Below are 16,089 nucleotides of genomic sequence, written 5' to 3'. Positions count from 1 at the left end.
GGATTTTCCTCTCCATTCTGTGTCTTTGGACCCTAAGGGAAAAAAATATTTGGGGAATTTGAACCTATTTGTTATCCATGAAAAAAAAAAGAGAGAAGGAATTGGCCCTCTCAGGTAGTATAAGTCAGTTCAACACTAGCCTGAGGCCAATCAAAATTTGATGGAGGAGGGGTTCTTAAGTATCAGTATTTACAATATTTATCATTACAACTGAGAGCAAAGGCAGATTAAAATCCAAAGGCACAAATTAAGTGATAGGTCCACAAGTAAAGATGCAGCCTAGTCAGAAGTATTGTTTCTGATTATCTGATGCTGGAGACAGAAATGAGTAAAGCAATGCTGAAAAACAATCCTTAATGTTGGTTTTGAATTTTAAACTAGCTTAGCTACACCAGCCAGTGAACGGTTATTCAGCAGCTCTAATTTCTTTCTGCTGAAGTTAAATTCAAGATCAACTAGAAGATAAAGGCTACTGTAGTAGGTCTCCAACAAAATCCTGCAAAATATTTTTAAATGGATTTTTTTTATTTATGTTAAATATATATTTTTAAACAAATTGCACTTTAACTGGAAATCAGTGTGTGGACTAGTTAATTGTCAAGTTATTTAATAAAAGGGCCTTTCTATGCACACCCTAAAAGATTTTCTACAATCATCATCACTCTGGTCTCAGCTTGTATTGGCTGGAGCTCTATGAGAGCACTTGTTGAGAATATAGTGTGGGATTATGACTTGGTGAGAGAGGCTTGTAGAATTTGCTTCTACAGACCAATCTCATTCTTGCTGATGGCAGTGGCAAAACTCCCAGTGATTTCCAGAGAAGTAGGAACAAGAACTCATTTAGAGCCCTGGGAAGCTTACAGGAACATCCTAGCGTTAATGTATTAATATCCTAGTACATGGGAGTAGCCTAGTATTAATGCTAGTACTATTTAAAGCAAAATTGCCCCTTCACAAATAGAACATTAAGTCATAACAAAAAGAGTTAAGATGCTAAAACACCATGGGGGGGGGGGAACCCACTGCCTTGTTTAGCTGGGATTTTGTATTTGTAAGCAAAAAATTATGTGCTGTGAAACTGATGGAGAACTTAGTGTTTTGAGAGTCTAAAACATGACCTCAGATTTGACATCCCTCTGTCCTCTCTGATCTATAGCTCTCTGGGGAGTTCAAGGATACAGCCCATTCATTTACAAATCTCTGCTAAAGTAGATTATTTGTGATTTTGCTTATGAAACTTACTTCAATAAGCAATATGACCAAATCCTCTAATTTTCAGCACCTCTTGCACTGAGGGTTTATAGGTATTTACATATGCAATGCAAGTGGAATTCAGTCTGTGCAAATAGCCATAAGGGCGTGAGGGCTAAGTATGACTAAAGCCTGTGTGATGCTTTCAGTCCCCTCTCCTTGAATGTAGTAAAGTCTGTTTAGTGCCCTACTGATCCCATAGTTCTTTAATTTTACCAAATCACTGGATAATACTGAGACCTAGAAGATCTGATGATTTGATGTTCCTCAAAAGGAAAGAAGAGAAAGAAACAATTTCTGAACAAAACCTGGAAGATCAGTTAACACTTCTTCAAACAGCAAGCAGCATGGGACAATGAGAGACTGCTTCAGCAAGGACAGGTGGGAGCACTCAGTGCTTTGGAACAATTGTACTGACTAAATTAATCTATTCTAGCAGTCAGCAGGGTGGTGGACCTTTTAAAAAAGTTAGGGTGAGAAGAACTGTTAATAAGGCTATTAATTCAGAGTAGAAAATAAAACATTCTCTAGGACAGTTTGATCCAAAACAAAGCAATATTCAAAGTAATTTGAACATGCATTAAATGTTATGAAACAACTAATACTATACTGTAACAGACTCAACCGAGCAAACTGCTTGGACTAAGAATGTTCCCTGGGCACATTTTTTAAAGTTGGCAGAAAAAAAAGTAACTACATAGAATACCGGTTCTCAAAATTACTTTTTCTGTAAGAGATTACAAAACCAGGGACTTTATTTGCCATTAGAAGTAGTGTATCTGAGATTACATATTTGCATTTTCCAGCTATTTAGAGCTGTATTTTTTCTCACAGGTACTAATTCCAATATCACTATTACAAACACACACCCAAAGGACTTCACAGTTTTTCTAAACTAAAAAAATGTTAGTTACTACCAAAGTTGAAGTACACGTATAATCTCCACAACTCAGACCCTTCTCTGTTTATTGAAGAGCCACAAGGCATATTCCCCCGACATTTTCAGGACATCCTGCTCTCTCATCAGCTTCTTCCCTCTGCTTTTAAGTCTTTACTTTATTGTTGGGAAGTGTTTGAGATACAATACATTCTGAATAGACACTTTTGTTTCTTGCAAGTCCCATCCAGGGCCCAGTGAAATGAATTAGGGATCTTTCTATTGAACTTCGGCAAACTTTCTGTCAGGTGCTACCAATGCATTTGTGTTTACACACAAAGGTAGGGAAATTTGCACTCTGCGATTCAAGCTATTTGCCCTCATGCCTATCCCAAAAAGGCAAAAATTTAGAAATGTCCTTCTAAGAAAAAAGAAAAAAAACAACCCCACAATAAAACCCCCTTATACTTCTTGTGCAGAACAGTAGTAAACTGAGTTTTATGAGTTCTATCACAACCATATAAAACGCTTTACTGAAAAGACCACTGAGCTGGAAAAACTCAGGAAAAACTACCCTGAATTCCATGTGAACACTCATAAATCTGCCCCCCTTTTCTTTTTCTCCTAAAGCACATTTACCATAAAACTCATGTTCCACATCAGATTTCCTCTCTATTTCATAGCAAGTCTCAATATCTTACACAATTTAAAACATATAGACTTGAATTCTAAACTTTATTTCAGACGTATAACATTACCATGCAGGCAATAGGTTTGGGTTTCAAGCGCTGTATATATCTGCAATTTGCAATATCGTATTATTTATTACCCTTCTTAAAGGTAATGAGGAGTAAAATACAATGAACAAGAAAAGATATAAAGACAGTCATGATGTGGTTGTAAGTAAAGGAAACTTGAATATTTAAGTAATGCCGTTTGTCAGAGAATAAAGTTGAACCTTCAAATACACCTAGAAAACAATGTCATTATATACATGGCATGTAACATACCAGTATTAGGTTCCAAAACTAATATCTGTATTTAGTAGATGGACAGAATAAATCACTCATACCTGAGATAAGCCAAGATGTACAGAAGCTGTTTCTGAGATGTACATTATTTTGCCATCTGATGCTACCACGAAAACAAAGCCATCTAAAGTCTGAAAGAAAGATAAATACGTAGGTTAAAAAACAAGCACTCTATTTAAACCATTTACAGTCAAAAAAGTTCTTGGAGTCTTTTGGAGGGAGATTGCCATCCAACTTCAACAGCAGCAAATAGCAGCCAAATTTAAGGAACAGAAACCTTTATCTGATGCTGTTCCTACAAACGCTGTGACACATGCACACATTGTAAAACCCAGTTCATTCCCCCTACAGATGCTAGCTTTACTGCTTCACTTTATGTTAACATTCTCCTGTTGATTCTAGTTATTTTAGTACTTTAGCACAAATCGTGAGCTATGTGGTACTTAGGGGAAAGTCTCGTACTACACAAGCCATTTTTTTATGGTATAATTGGCAGGAACAGCTTACCACTATTTGCAATATTTAATGATACCGTGAGCAATGCTTTAAATTTCTTTGACTGTATTTTCAATAATATCTCTCTGAACAGAGGGCTATCTGCTATGTAACTACATGAACTTAGAAAAAGAAAGTAAAATAAATCAGCATTCAAAACTTTATCATGCTTGAAGAGAGATACTTATGCTCATTAAGCTATAGTCATAAACTCTGGATTAAAAATAGGCAACACAAATTGCAGACTTGAGGTCTAATCCTACTAATTCATATTGATAGGATATTGACTGGAAAGTGATTATTACTTACGTAAGTAAAAACTGAAGTTTAATTTAGTCTTATATGATCCATACAAGAAAAATAATCGGATGCAAATAGCACAGGTTAGGCAAAACTGACCATGATTTGGACATACAAACTACCAGTTTGGAGGTACCTTGATTTTTCAGTGCCCAATTTGAGGCTTTTTTTTTTTGGAAGTATCTTATATCCTCAGTCAAAAAGTATCCATTACCACTAACAAGTTTAAGAAGCTCTGATTGACGTACATATGAATATCACTGGAAAATTTACTTGGAAGGAAAAACCATTTTTACAGTACACAGATAAAACAAATGCCTATTTTAATGCATCTTTTAAGTTACTGAACCAGGAGAGAAGTAATAAAATCCTGTATGCTTCATGCTCTTACAGTGCTGCCTCAATAAGAAAGTATTCCAAATTATTCTCTGGCCTACTAACGATTGTACAGCACGTAATTGAAACCAGATTACTCTTTGCCTTTACTTCTTTTTTTCCCCTCCTTTTTTTTTTTTTTTAACATAAATTAGATTTTGTAGAAGTATTATAATGGGAAATAAATTATTGCACCCTTAGCCATAACTTCACTTTTGAACAGTCATTTTGCAATTGTGCCACCCAATATCATAACTAAAACCATGTCAATGCTTCCACTACTGCGTTATATGATGCAGTAGGTCTCTAACTTGCCTATGCAGAGAAGTATATTGAAGCTGAAACTTTGCATGTAAGGTTTCATTCTAAAAACCTTTAAAAGACGTTCGTGGCAAATATATGTTTATTAGAATGTGAAGCATTCATAATTCAGAAATAACTGAACTGTAAAATGAGTATTACAGGGGATTAGCAAATAATCTTACTGAAGTTCATTTAATGCCAGGCAAAATGTGAAATAGCTGACACGGAGGAGGAGCAAGTGTGACAACAGTTATGGTATAACTAGATTTATATTTTCTAGGTATACTAGTGATTTTGCAATGTCTGTCAGTACACCAGCCACTTAGAACAACGTTTTCAAGCCTCTGGATACCTCCACATGAGGTAACTTTCAACTTCGTCGATTTCCATGGACTATATGTGGTCAGTAACGCATGTTTCACATCACGCTGCCGAAAGCGCAGGAGAAGGGGTGATATTTTGCCGGGCTTCGGTAACAACTAAAATGCCGGAGGACCTCGCACAGCGAGGTCCCGGCTACTAGCCCACAGCGCTGCCTTTTCACCTCTGCCGGTGTTGGCGGCTTGCTCGAACTTGGGAAGGGGGGAACTGTCACAGAAACCGAACGGGGCTTGTGCTGAGCTTTGTATCCCCAGCAGAGTGAGCGGCTACAACAGCTCCAGCTCTGTAACCAGGAATTAACCTCCTACAATAAAAGCGGCCGTTAAACGATTACAGTTTACTAGGTCTTTAAAATCGGGGGGAATGATCCTTGCTGTATGAAGTTCACGTATAAAAAAAGTGGAGCTAAACGTATTTTACCTTTTTTCCCGGCTACCACTTCCTAAAGTCTCCTACGGGGAGTGTGGGGAGGGGAATTCAAGGAGGGGGGGTGTGAGGAAACTCAGAGGAATACCAGATCAGATCAGCGGGGATGCGAACAAGGGTATGTTCAGGTGCTGACTCCCACGGGGAATCTCACCCAGACGCTCGCCCCCTGCCTGGGAGCCCTGCCCTGTCTCACGGGTTTCCTCTCCCGAGCCACTGGCAGAAAAAGGTGATCCCGTTCCCGGGTGTCAGGAGGCCTTCCAGCCTACACCACGCTCCACGTTGCCACCGGTCGGCGGCTGCCGGCGGGACATCCCCAGCAGCTCAGAGGAGTCTGACTGTCGCTTTTGCGGCTTGGGGACACTTTCTGTGCACAGAGAACAGATCAGTGCTACGGTAAGCTGCAACCTCTTACTAATATCAAAGGCGTAGGGGCGGGAGTGATATAATAACTGAAGTTGTTGGTGTCTCGTTTTTTCTCCCCTCCAAGCCGGTGTGCCCCTGGGGAGTAAGAGGAAGGCTTCACCCGGCCTCCTATCGCGGTGCTGAGGAGAGGAAGAAGAGGAGAAAGAGAAGAGGCAGGAGACTGGTCGCAACACAACACCAGGTTTCCAACACGAGAGTAGAAAGGGGTCCACTACCTGAAGCAAGTGGGATCCGAGCTCCATGGCCACGTTATCCAAGGGCCCTATCCTGCTTGGCTGTCCCCAAGCGTCGCCCAGACCTGCAAGAGAACCAAGGAGCTGGTTAGAACTGGAAGTGGTGCCTGGCGGGCCCCATGCCTCTCCAGAGGGACACGAGCTGCCCGCAACCGCCCGCCCTCCTTGTCCCGCAGGGAGCGGGCCAGGCCCCGGCGTAAGGTTCAGAAGGTGGAAAAGGCTGACTCCCTCCTACACACACGCGTGGGAAGGGACTTACTCTGTTTCCGAGGGGGAACGGCTTCCCCACGGGTGAACTTTCTCCTTCCCCGGAGAACCGCCGCCTTCCAGCGCTCCCCTACAGCTTCCCCTCGCCCGCTATGCCGGTACCTTCCTGTCAGCAGCACTGTGCCTGTCCCCGCTTCCCCAGCTGCTAGGGTGAGTGAAGAGGAAGGCAGGCCACACTGAGAACCTGAGGGACGAGCCGCCCTGAACGCGGTTGCAAAGCATCCGGCTCTCCCGCAGCCTCCCCAGGTGCAAACCAGAGAAGGGTTCCCACACAGAAGGCACAAGGAACCGAGAGACACTCTCCCTTCAACTGCTGCCCCGGCCACGCGTGCTCCCCGTGGGAGGTGCGGCAGGACCGGCCCCGGCACCCGGCCCCCCTGCCCTCCGCTCCTGCAAAAGTGCCGGTGCTGACGACTCCTATGCTGGCCAAGGCAGCTCCCTCCTAGGGAGCCTGCTGAGATGGTTAAAGAGGGGCTCAATTGGCGAGAAACTGCCCCGACCACCTCTTCACCTGCGCACTGACAGGACGGAACGAATGCACAGCTTCGCCCCGACTGCCCCTGCCCGTGGGAAGCCCGGACCCCGCTTACCCAACCGCCCCGACCCAGCTCATCTGTAGCGTTGTCCGGCTGGCTGGGGACGACGATCGCCCTGGTGACAGCGAGAGGCTATTGATAGACCTGTGCCAGGAAAGGGCTTGGAACGGGAAGACAGATCTGGGGGTGTTTTGTTTTGCATTTCTTCCATGAAAAGGAGGCTTGCACCAGCTCCCCACTACTCGTGCCACCCGAGGAGCTTGAGACTCATGCCGGCACCTGATGGCAGGCCCTGCAGCATGCCGTTGCCAGCAACAGAGCACAGATGGAGAGAGAAGGGAGGAGAAAGGGAAGGATGGGACCGCATCTGTTTAATGCCTCATTTTCGCAGAGAAAGGACAGCCCTAGGGGCCACAGCACCGCTTCTGAGAGGCCACGGGGCCCGAAGGGTGTTCCTGCCCGTGCTTCCCTGCAGCCGAGAGGCGCTGCGAGGGACCGATGTCAGGTGGGAGGCAGGGATGCTCGGTACTGCCAGTCTGGCTGTGCTAGCTGCCGGAGGCCACGGGAGTCCCGTCTATAGCATGCGATGGGTGCACAGCCCTGCACCCTTTAGCCTGGGCAGCCCTCGGCGTCCCTGCAAACTGCTGTGCCGCCAGGAAGCTGAGCGCCAGCTTTTCCTCCGGTCCTCTTTCACCGATCAGGTGTCTCCAAATGAACCTTGCAGTGGAACTGCAAGCTTTCAAGGGAAAAGGGGCTGCAGCGGGAGCACCGCTCGGCTCCGTTTCGGGAGGTAGAAGTTGGCACCCAGGCGGGAAGCTCTGCCCTACGCTCCAGCCGCAGAGCGTTTTTTCTAACACCCCACCTGAATCCCACACGGATCAAGGGATCCTTTGGCAGGGTGTCCTCAGGTAGCTCCGGTATAGAAACGGCAGGAGCTTTTCTTCCCGCCTTCGGGGCGTCCCTTGGATACCCAGCGTGTCTCCCCAGATCGCGCCGCGGAAATGCCTAGTGTGCGGCTTCGCTTCCCTGTGGGTCGGGGAATTACTCCTTCCCTTCACCCGGAGAAGTCCTTGGCCACGCACTGAGAAAAACGCTTTGAAGAGCCAAACGAAAAGTAATACTTTTCTAGCGCAGTTGCCCAATTCACAGTTTGGAGAAGGCTCCTAACTTCCAGGGTACCGTCAAAATGTTATTTTAGCTGAAACGATGATTGCCCCGGGTCGGAAAGTTTGAGGATGGCAGGAACATCCTGTAGCCTCTGTCCCAAGACGGTAACAAACTCTAACAAGAGAGCCTGTCCTAGTGCTGAGTGGCTTGCCCTTCTTTCGATTTCCTAATTGCAAATCCCGAAACACGGATTGTAACCCTACAAGGGGGCTTACACATACCTATATAAAAACTGTCCTGAAACGAGCCCTAACTTTCCGAAAGACGAAGCAGATTTACTCTTTGAGGCACTCACGACGACGTTTTTCACTACCGAACAGTGTTTCCCGTGTTTCTGGGTGGCAACCTGGTTCATCCAGATACGGTTTCACAGTATCCCCCAGCTCTCCACTACTCTGGGGATTCTTTCTTGACCCGGATCCCCCCCCCCCCCAAAAAAAAAAAACCAAAACCAAAACAACAACCCAACCAAAAGTCACTTCGTCAGCTTTCAGTATTTAAATTGGAGTTACAATTGGGAACTCGCATCAAACACAAACGTATTTGTTGGATCAGCTTGGCATTCGTCGAAGCTTATTTTAAAGCCGACGATTTTATCGTTTAATCCACCAGCAGATCGCTTTAAAGGTGGAAACGAAAAGAATAAAACCTTCCTTTTAGATAAAGGGCTGACGCCCATTAACTTGTCTTCCGAGAGATTTGCAAACGTCCTGCAAATATGCGGATGCAACAGGCTCCGCCGAGCCTCTCCTGCCCAGCCCGGGGATAAGGCACATTTTCACTCACTGGCCTGGAGAGAAGCCAAAACAGCTCCAGAGTCAAACCGAGAGCTTCCTACATCGTTCAAACGAACAGGGATTTGTTGGGGAGGCCCCGGCCAGGAAGGGCTCTCCGGTGGGGAGGAATACCGGTATCCAACACAGCTGTGAGCCCGTGCCGGACAGGTCATTTCGAAGGAAACTTTTAAAACTGCACCGTTGTAGTATGAATTACCTGCGACTCTGGCCCAGAAAGCCACTTCCCTGCGGGAGAGCATCTTTCCCGCAAGTGCTAAGACACTCGTAGGATGGGCTGGTTCCCGACCACAGCCACTTTGCCGCGCCTAGGAGTATTGGACCGCCTACGGCCAGCGCCTCGGGCCGGCTCCAGGCGCTGCCGGTAGCGTGAAGCCCGGGGAGCCAGCGCCGGGCTCAGTGGCAGGAGCTGGCACTGCGAAGCGCTGCCTGCGGAGAGAGTGACTTGTCGGTCCCAGACACAACCTCCTCTCTCCTGACATTCCGCCGCCGACAAACATAGATAAGAAGAGCCCCTCCTCGTTTACCTGCATTTACTGAGGTCTGTAACGGCCGCCGGTTCCGTTCCCACAGGGGAGGACAAGGACGGGCACGGCGCGGTGCCTGTCAGGCAGCACCAAGGGGGAAATAACCGGCCCTAAACGCAACTGTGCCAGCCAGCAGCCCCCCCCCCCCCCCCCCCCCACCCCCCTCCAGGCGGCTGATTTGGCTCCGACGGCGGCTTCCCAAGGACAGAGAGGTGGGTTTGCACAGGCCCCCCAAAGTTCGAGCTGCTTCTGCCTTAGGAATACGTGGTGGTTCTCATACAAATGCGTCCCCCTCCCTTTGTCAAACCCGGGCACGACTTCCCCCACCCCCCGCTTTTTAACATCTCTGGCTGTTTTTCAAGGTACCTCAACATTCACTTTGTACTGTTTCCCAGTTTCCAGGGCGGAGGGTGAGTTAAACTGTAATAAGATCTAGAAATACTTGGGAACAACTCCCACCTTTGCTCTCCAAATACATAAATTCGTAGACACACACGTTTGAAAGCCCGGTAGCTTTTCTGCTCGGGATTCTGCTAAAAGAATTACTTAGCGATGTATTATGTTAAGTATCGGGTTGCCCTGTAACTTGGAGCGTTTCCTCTGTGTCTGCTGTACTCCCCCGGAGCGTGCGGTCCCCCAGCGCTGTTCAATCGCCATCCTTCATATGGAACCTTGGGTCAGCTACAGGCGCCGAGATTTTCAGGGCTGCCTCTTCTGGGGGGATTTCTCCCCGACGAGAAAAGGTTGTGCCTTCCTCGGCAAGGAGAGCAACAGGGAAATTACCGGGGGGAGCGGCGAGCTGCCAGTCCCAGCATTTGACGGAGACGCGGAAGTGGCGGCCACTGCCCTCAGTCTGGCTTTGTCTCCGTCGTTTAGGACAGGCACTGGGCTGGAAGAGGAGAAGGATGGTGTATGGCAGTTCGTGGCGTGGGCAACCAGCAGAGCTGACGCCTTGCCCCAAGCCCCCACTGCAGCAGGGGGCGAAGGATCTCATCCCCGAAGACGCAGGGAGTCGCGCCACTTGATAAGAGGGGCCGAGAAGCCGGGACGGGTCAGGAGCCGACGGGGAGCAGCCGGCCGCGGCGGGGATAACCTCTGCTAGGCAGGGGAGGCTTCCCTGCCAGGGTGGCTTTGCGAAGGTGAAGGGCTGGGGTAGATTAACCTCGGCAGGGATGTGCCGGGCCGCCTGCCTTCTCTCTGTGAACTTCAGCATCACAGACTGGAAAGGAGGCCGAGGGCTGGGCAACGGGAACGGTGGGTGTGAAGAGCAAGAATTTAATTTAAAGGAAAAAAAAAAAAAGTACTAAAGAAAAGAAAGAAGAAAAGAAACCAAAACCCAAAACCAAACCAAGTCCCACAGATAACCAAAAAAAAAAAAAAGAACAAAGCAAACACTAAAACAAACCACACGCAAAAAAAAAAAAAAAAAAAACACAAACAAACAAAAAACAAAAACCTCACAAGAAAACCGCCTTTCAGCCGCCCGCCAGGACACCCGTACAAACCCAAATCCGGCTCTTCCCGGCCCATACTCTTCTCTTCCCAGCCAGCCAGAAACACCAGATCGTATTAACAGGCCTGAAAGTGGGCGCAAGACAAACAGGTCCAGGGCAGCTACCACGCCAGTGACCCTTTCCTTCCCTCCCTCGCATCAGGGCAGGAGAGGCCGAAGCGACACCACCACCACCGCCGCCACCCGTTTCTGCAAGGCTGCTGCCGGCTGCGGCTCCCTCCGCCTGGGAACGGCCGCGCAGCTCCATGGAAGCACTAATGGTACTTTTGTTTTGGCAAGACCTTTAATGCCACTATTAGCGGTTAGTACAATAGAGGCAGGGTTTCGAGGAGGGAATACTCACGCCGTCGGCTGCGGCTTTATTTATTTATTTAATTAATTAATGAGCCTCTTCCGAGTGAGTATGAAAATGAGATGAAATAGCTGCAATTCTCAGTGATTTTCTTAAAATATACATTCACAGACAGGTTTAAATAGGGACCGAAAACTCTGGATGCTTCTAGTAATTCCTGTTGTCTGCGTCTAGGCGTAAGGAAGAGATCTAAGATCTATCGCTCTGTCATATTATTCAGGTCATTTTGTATAGCGCACATTATCTTTTGTGACACTTATTAATCAGCTTGTTCCCATTCGCTTTAAAGATCCATAAATGTGCAGTTTTACAGTCAGTTTTGGCAACTGCGTCGAGGGTGGGGGCAGGGTCACAATTTAAACCAGTCTGCTTCTGGGCAGAGAATCGCGGGGTTTGAAAGCGATTTATTCTCTCGTCTCTTTCTCTCATTAGCTCATTTTCAGAAAGAAAAAGATCAAACAGAACAACAAACCCAAAGCCAAAGCAAACAAAAACATTAAATACTGACAGTCAAGACAGAAGTCCCGTGGTGTATTTTTGTTCTACAGCAATAAATGCCTTGGCAAAAAGTCAAAACACTAGAGAAGACGATCTTACAGAGCGGGAGCTCGGGGGAGGCTGTAGGTTGCTGTCTCCTGGTCTTTATTTCATGGCTCTGAAGGTCAGACAGACACCGCTTATTTGTGATCTCGGAACAAAAAATTGTGCCTTCTCCGCACCTTGAACGGAGAAAAGAGTAGAAACGGGAACAGAAGTCTTTCTTGCAGCCTAATCGGGCGCCTCCGCGGGGAAAACCTATGAGTTCAGTCCAAAATGTGCATCTTTGTGAAAACCCTGGCCGGAGCCTGTCTGAACCCCCTCACAAGCCCCGTCGAAGCGCTACGACCAGACGCCGCGGTGAGGGTTCCAAACTTTGCCTAAACTATGTGTCAGCTTGCTCTGGAAATAAAGCGGGAGGGGAAGCCATCCACTGGAGTTTTTAAAAACACAGACCTTTCCCTCTCTCTCTTCCCCTCAAGTCTAGACAGAGCTGGAGGCCAGTTTTATAGCTGGACAACGCTCCTGATCATGCTGGCTGCAGTTACTCCGGGCCTAGCACATGCTGGAGGCGTCTCAAGCCTGTCCCCTACCCTGCTACCGCGGGCTGGAAGAAATAAACTCCCTTCAGCCTTAAAGGGGTGATGCTCCGGAGCTGGCTGGGGAGACCCGGAGCGCTGCACAGGCTGCTGGAGCCACTATGTGATGACTCCCGGGGGAGCGGGGCGGCGTGGCTCTCACTGCTTGGGCAGCAGAGGCTGGAGGGTGGCAAGTGGGCTGTTACGTGCCCACCTTTATTTCAAGTCCCAGGACCTTAGACGTGAATCTCCATCTGGTGTCACGTCCTCCCCCCTTCAGGCCCCCCCCCCCCCATCTGCTCCAGCGTGCTCTAAGGGGCGTTTTCCCCAGGTGTTTCTGACCCAGAATTTAAGATGCGGAGCCGGGCAGCCCTCTCAGGTCCCCGCCTCCGCCCCCCTCCCCCCCAAGTAAAGACAACTGAAAACCACCAGCCGGGTATGGGGGGGAAGAACATTCTTCCCCTCATTCCGCAGACAAATCTCGAGGGAAACGGAAACTGGGGTGCTGCAGGACTGTGTGCCGTCGGGCATCAAGCGCCCTACTGCAGCCACCTGTCCAGCTCCCTTCTCTGCCCTTCACCCTCCCAGGCACTAAACGCACGGTTCGGGGACCGGAGGCAGTTATTTCCCCGGCCTGTCATCCCTGGATGCAAAGCTTTGGTTTTAAACGTATTTCCACCCGTACTTAAGACGATGAAAGATCAGGAATTCGCTCTATGCACTTAAACGTTGCTCTTAATAAGCAGAGTGTGCGGAAGCTCACGCCCGGCCTGTTTAAGGAAGACAGACACATAAAACACACCCGAGCTGTGGGTATAAACCTGCTCTCGGGGTCGTCTTGTTGCTCTTGAGGATCAGTAGGGCTGCAAAAGCAGGGACACATCCGGCAGCATCTCGAAACGTGCCACTTTTTTTCCCTCCTAAATCAAAGCCATTGGAGGGCATGCTCCCCAGCCAGGGCCGGCGAGCGGCCCCCGAAATTACGACGCTCTGTTTCTCATTGGGAAATTCCCCGATGGGGGATAATGGCTGGAAGTCGCAGCGGAGCAGCGCGTCGCTCCCCCTTGCTCCGCTAACCGGGCTTACTGCGGGAGCACAAGCCAAAGGAGCCCTGGCTTTCCGTAGCACGGCTAGTACGTGCTCTCGAAATTACTGAATTAGATGGCCACAACGGTAAGCTTCTCTCGATTTGGGAGTGGGGGGTTCCTCCTCCGCTACGCTTATTTTCAAATATATATATATATGTATATATATAAAATTTTATCTGCAGCCTCTTAATAAAGCTCCTTAGAAACCGCGACGGAGAGCAGACTTTGCACTCTGGAATTTGCTAATTCCTTCAACATCCCCCCCTCCCCGTCCGGAGAGGCACAAACAAATGACAAAGGGGGGAGCTGGGCTTTATTTAGCCACCCGTAGACGCTAACCGGCGTTTCATTCACGGCTCAGAGGCGGCACGGGAAGAACGGGGGGCCGACGGCTCCCATGGGGTGCCTGCCAGCCTCTTTCCCTCGTCCGAAACGGCCCGACATTGAGTCCTTTAGGATTGTAGGGTGCGAGGCTAGCTGGGCTGTTTTCTACCAAACACCGGGGAAGAAAGGAAGGAAGCAGAGCGGGGTGTCAGGCCTCCTCTCCCCATGTCTCCAAGAAGAGCGACAGGAACACCCGGCGCACACCGCACCGCACGGTCCCGAGTCCTCATGGTCCCAGCTGGGGAGCAGGGGGGTTCCGGCTCTGCTTGGGGCAGGTTGGGCTCGAACAGGTCTCCCCCCACTCTCCCCGGTCCCGGGAGAAGACGGATGGCCTCCTTGCGAAGCCACCGCGCCTTTTTTTCCCAGCCTGCTTCCCAACCCCCAGAAAACTCCAATCAAAATAATAACACCACCACCCACAGTATGTTTTTCTCCCCGAGGCCGTGCCTGGGCACCGACAGGAGCGCCGTGCCGAGGGGCCTACCCCTGGGGCCGGCCCGGCTGCCTGCCGGGGCAGCAGACACTGGGTACAGCGGAAACGAGCGGAGACCGCTTTCCTCGGGAAAGTCCCCTAGAGAAGATGGAGCTGAACCTGCCGCAAAGGAGGAGCGGGGAGAAGAGAGGGATTAACCGCACAGCTCTGATACCCCCCTCACCCACCTCGCCCCGCTGCCACCCCGGCACAACTGCCAGCTGGGGTCCCCGCATAGCCCTCACCACCGGCCGCGGCTCCCGGAGGCTGGGAGGGGGGAGAGGCTCGTTTTCCCACGTGCGGCTGCAACAAGCTGTTCTCTGCCTTAGGCCTCTCAGGATCAGGGCTGCTCCTTGCAGCCCGCCCGACAGCCCTGTGTCATGCCTTGGCTTTCGGGCAGCGAGCGCAGCGCTGCCGCCTCTGCCCCGACAAGCCGGCTCCCTTCCACTCACGGCGGCTTTTACCTCGCTAGCACCCCTGCAAGCACCCTGCTTCAGATGCTGGCTTGTCTCGGATTATGTGTTCCCCCTCCCCCAGACCCCTTTGGGGCCGCTGGGCTGCCCCATGCCTCCAGTACGGGCCGGGCGGGAGGCGGACAGCCCCTTCCCGAGGAGCCGGGGTGGTTACCTTCGGGGAAGACTGCTCGCATTTTCAGGTAGCTGGTGGTGAGGCGGATAATGGATGCCTTGTCCAGCTGGGAGGTAATGGCCGAGGGCAGAGGCAGGAGTTTGGCCAGTTCGTAGAATTCTCCATTTTCTTTTTCCCGTCTAGTCTTTGCCGCGTTCTTGGATTTTTCCTTCATCGCGACTACTGCAAGGCGAAGATGACACTGGCATATTAGACCCGATTCTTCTGAATTGCAGGGGGCATGGATTTCGGCTTCAGAGTTAGTATTTTCGTTTAAGTAAGAGAAGGAGGGAATTCACCCAAATCAAATGAAATTATAATAGTAAAAAATAAAAGTAAAAAGGGAGGAAAAAAGGGGGAGGGAATAAAAGTCAACCCAACAAAACAAAACCACCAGCAACAGAAATGGTGCGAAGAGGAGGGATGCGATTTCTGAGCCACAACCACGACAGGCAAGGCAAGAGAAGTAAGTTCTGTTCTGACCCTGCGATATCTGCCGCTTGGAAACAGGCTGGAAGACCTACAGGAATCCCGGTCCTCTGCCTGCAGCTGGAATCGGAATCTTCTCCGCAACGGGGAACAAATCACCGGGTTCCCTTCAATAAGGGATTTCTACTCAATCCGGCCTCGTCTAAAAATAATAAAAAAATATATTAAAAATAGAGCATCCACGCAAGAAGTCATTGGGTTAAGCAGGCTGGACCAGTTTTGGACATTTTGTCTCTTGAAAAAAAAAAGAAAAAAAAAGGAAAGGAAAATAATGAAAGACCGAGCTGCTCGTTTAACGCCGTGCCAAACGATATGGTCCCTGAGCGCGCGATGCGAGGAGACGAGCAGGGAGCTGGCGGAGCAGCCCCCCGCTAATCGAAAGTCAAAGCCGGTGCGGAGGGAGCTGGCGGCTGGAGCTCTCCGAAATCACAGGCTCGCATTTTCTTCCGACGCTTCCCTCTCGGCCAGCTCTCGGCGTCTTGCCGCAGAACGACGCTTTCCCCGTCCTCGAGAGGCTGCTTCAGCGGCGCGGCGCGGGGGGCGCCGTGACCCGGGGGGCGGCGGCGGCGGCAGTGGCGGGGCCGGGTGGATGGCTGGGCTGCAGGCGCGGGGGGCTGCTGGCCGCGGGGCTGCTCCTGCCGCTCCGGCCGCTGCGCCCAG

At 49.6% G+C, this 16,089-nt stretch overlaps 2 protein-coding genes across 3 annotated transcripts in view; one reads left to right on the top strand and one right to left on the bottom strand.

Annotated features, from left to right (window-relative positions):
- Positions 1 to 15,837, bottom strand: part of SIM2 (SIM bHLH transcription factor 2) — a 58,521-nt gene extending 42,684 nt beyond the window's left edge. Inside the window, exons 1-5 of one of the 2 annotated variants that reach the window (XM_061359132.1) lie at positions 15,710 to 15,837; positions 15,465 to 15,566; positions 14,941 to 15,123; positions 6,081 to 6,163; positions 3,201 to 3,290 (exon numbers count right to left, since the gene is read on the bottom strand). In XM_061359132.1, the coding sequence (XP_061215116.1) occupies positions 3,201 to 3,290; positions 6,081 to 6,163; positions 14,941 to 15,115 (348 nt within the window). In that variant the 5' untranslated portion in view covers positions 15,116 to 15,123; positions 15,465 to 15,566; positions 15,710 to 15,837. Of the gene's footprint in view, positions 1 to 3,200; positions 3,291 to 6,080; positions 6,164 to 14,940; positions 15,361 to 15,464; positions 15,567 to 15,709 lie in introns of those variants that run through there. The other variant, XM_061359131.1, reaches the window with a different exon arrangement.
- On the top strand, positions 12,713 to 15,083 carry LOC133215246 (uncharacterized). Its single transcript, XM_061359143.1, has 2 exons — positions 12,713 to 13,542; positions 13,640 to 15,083. Exon 2 carries the CDS (start codon positions 13,855 to 13,857, stop codon positions 14,980 to 14,982), a length of 1,128 nt encoding a protein of 375 aa, XP_061215127.1. The 5' UTR covers positions 12,713 to 13,542; positions 13,640 to 13,854; the 3' UTR covers positions 14,983 to 15,083.
- Positions 15,838 to 16,089: the final 252 nt, after the last annotated feature.

The sequence above is a fragment of the Neopsephotus bourkii genome, unplaced genomic scaffold (genome assembly GCF_033783945.1).
Source record: "Neopsephotus bourkii isolate Nb327-2 ecotype Australia unplaced genomic scaffold, CSIRO-AGI_Nbou_v1 NB_962, whole genome shotgun sequence".
In the NCBI taxonomy this organism is placed as follows: domain Eukaryota; kingdom Metazoa; phylum Chordata; class Aves; order Psittaciformes; family Psittacidae; genus Neopsephotus; species Neopsephotus bourkii.
This window is presented reverse-complemented; position numbering and strand designations above follow the sequence as displayed.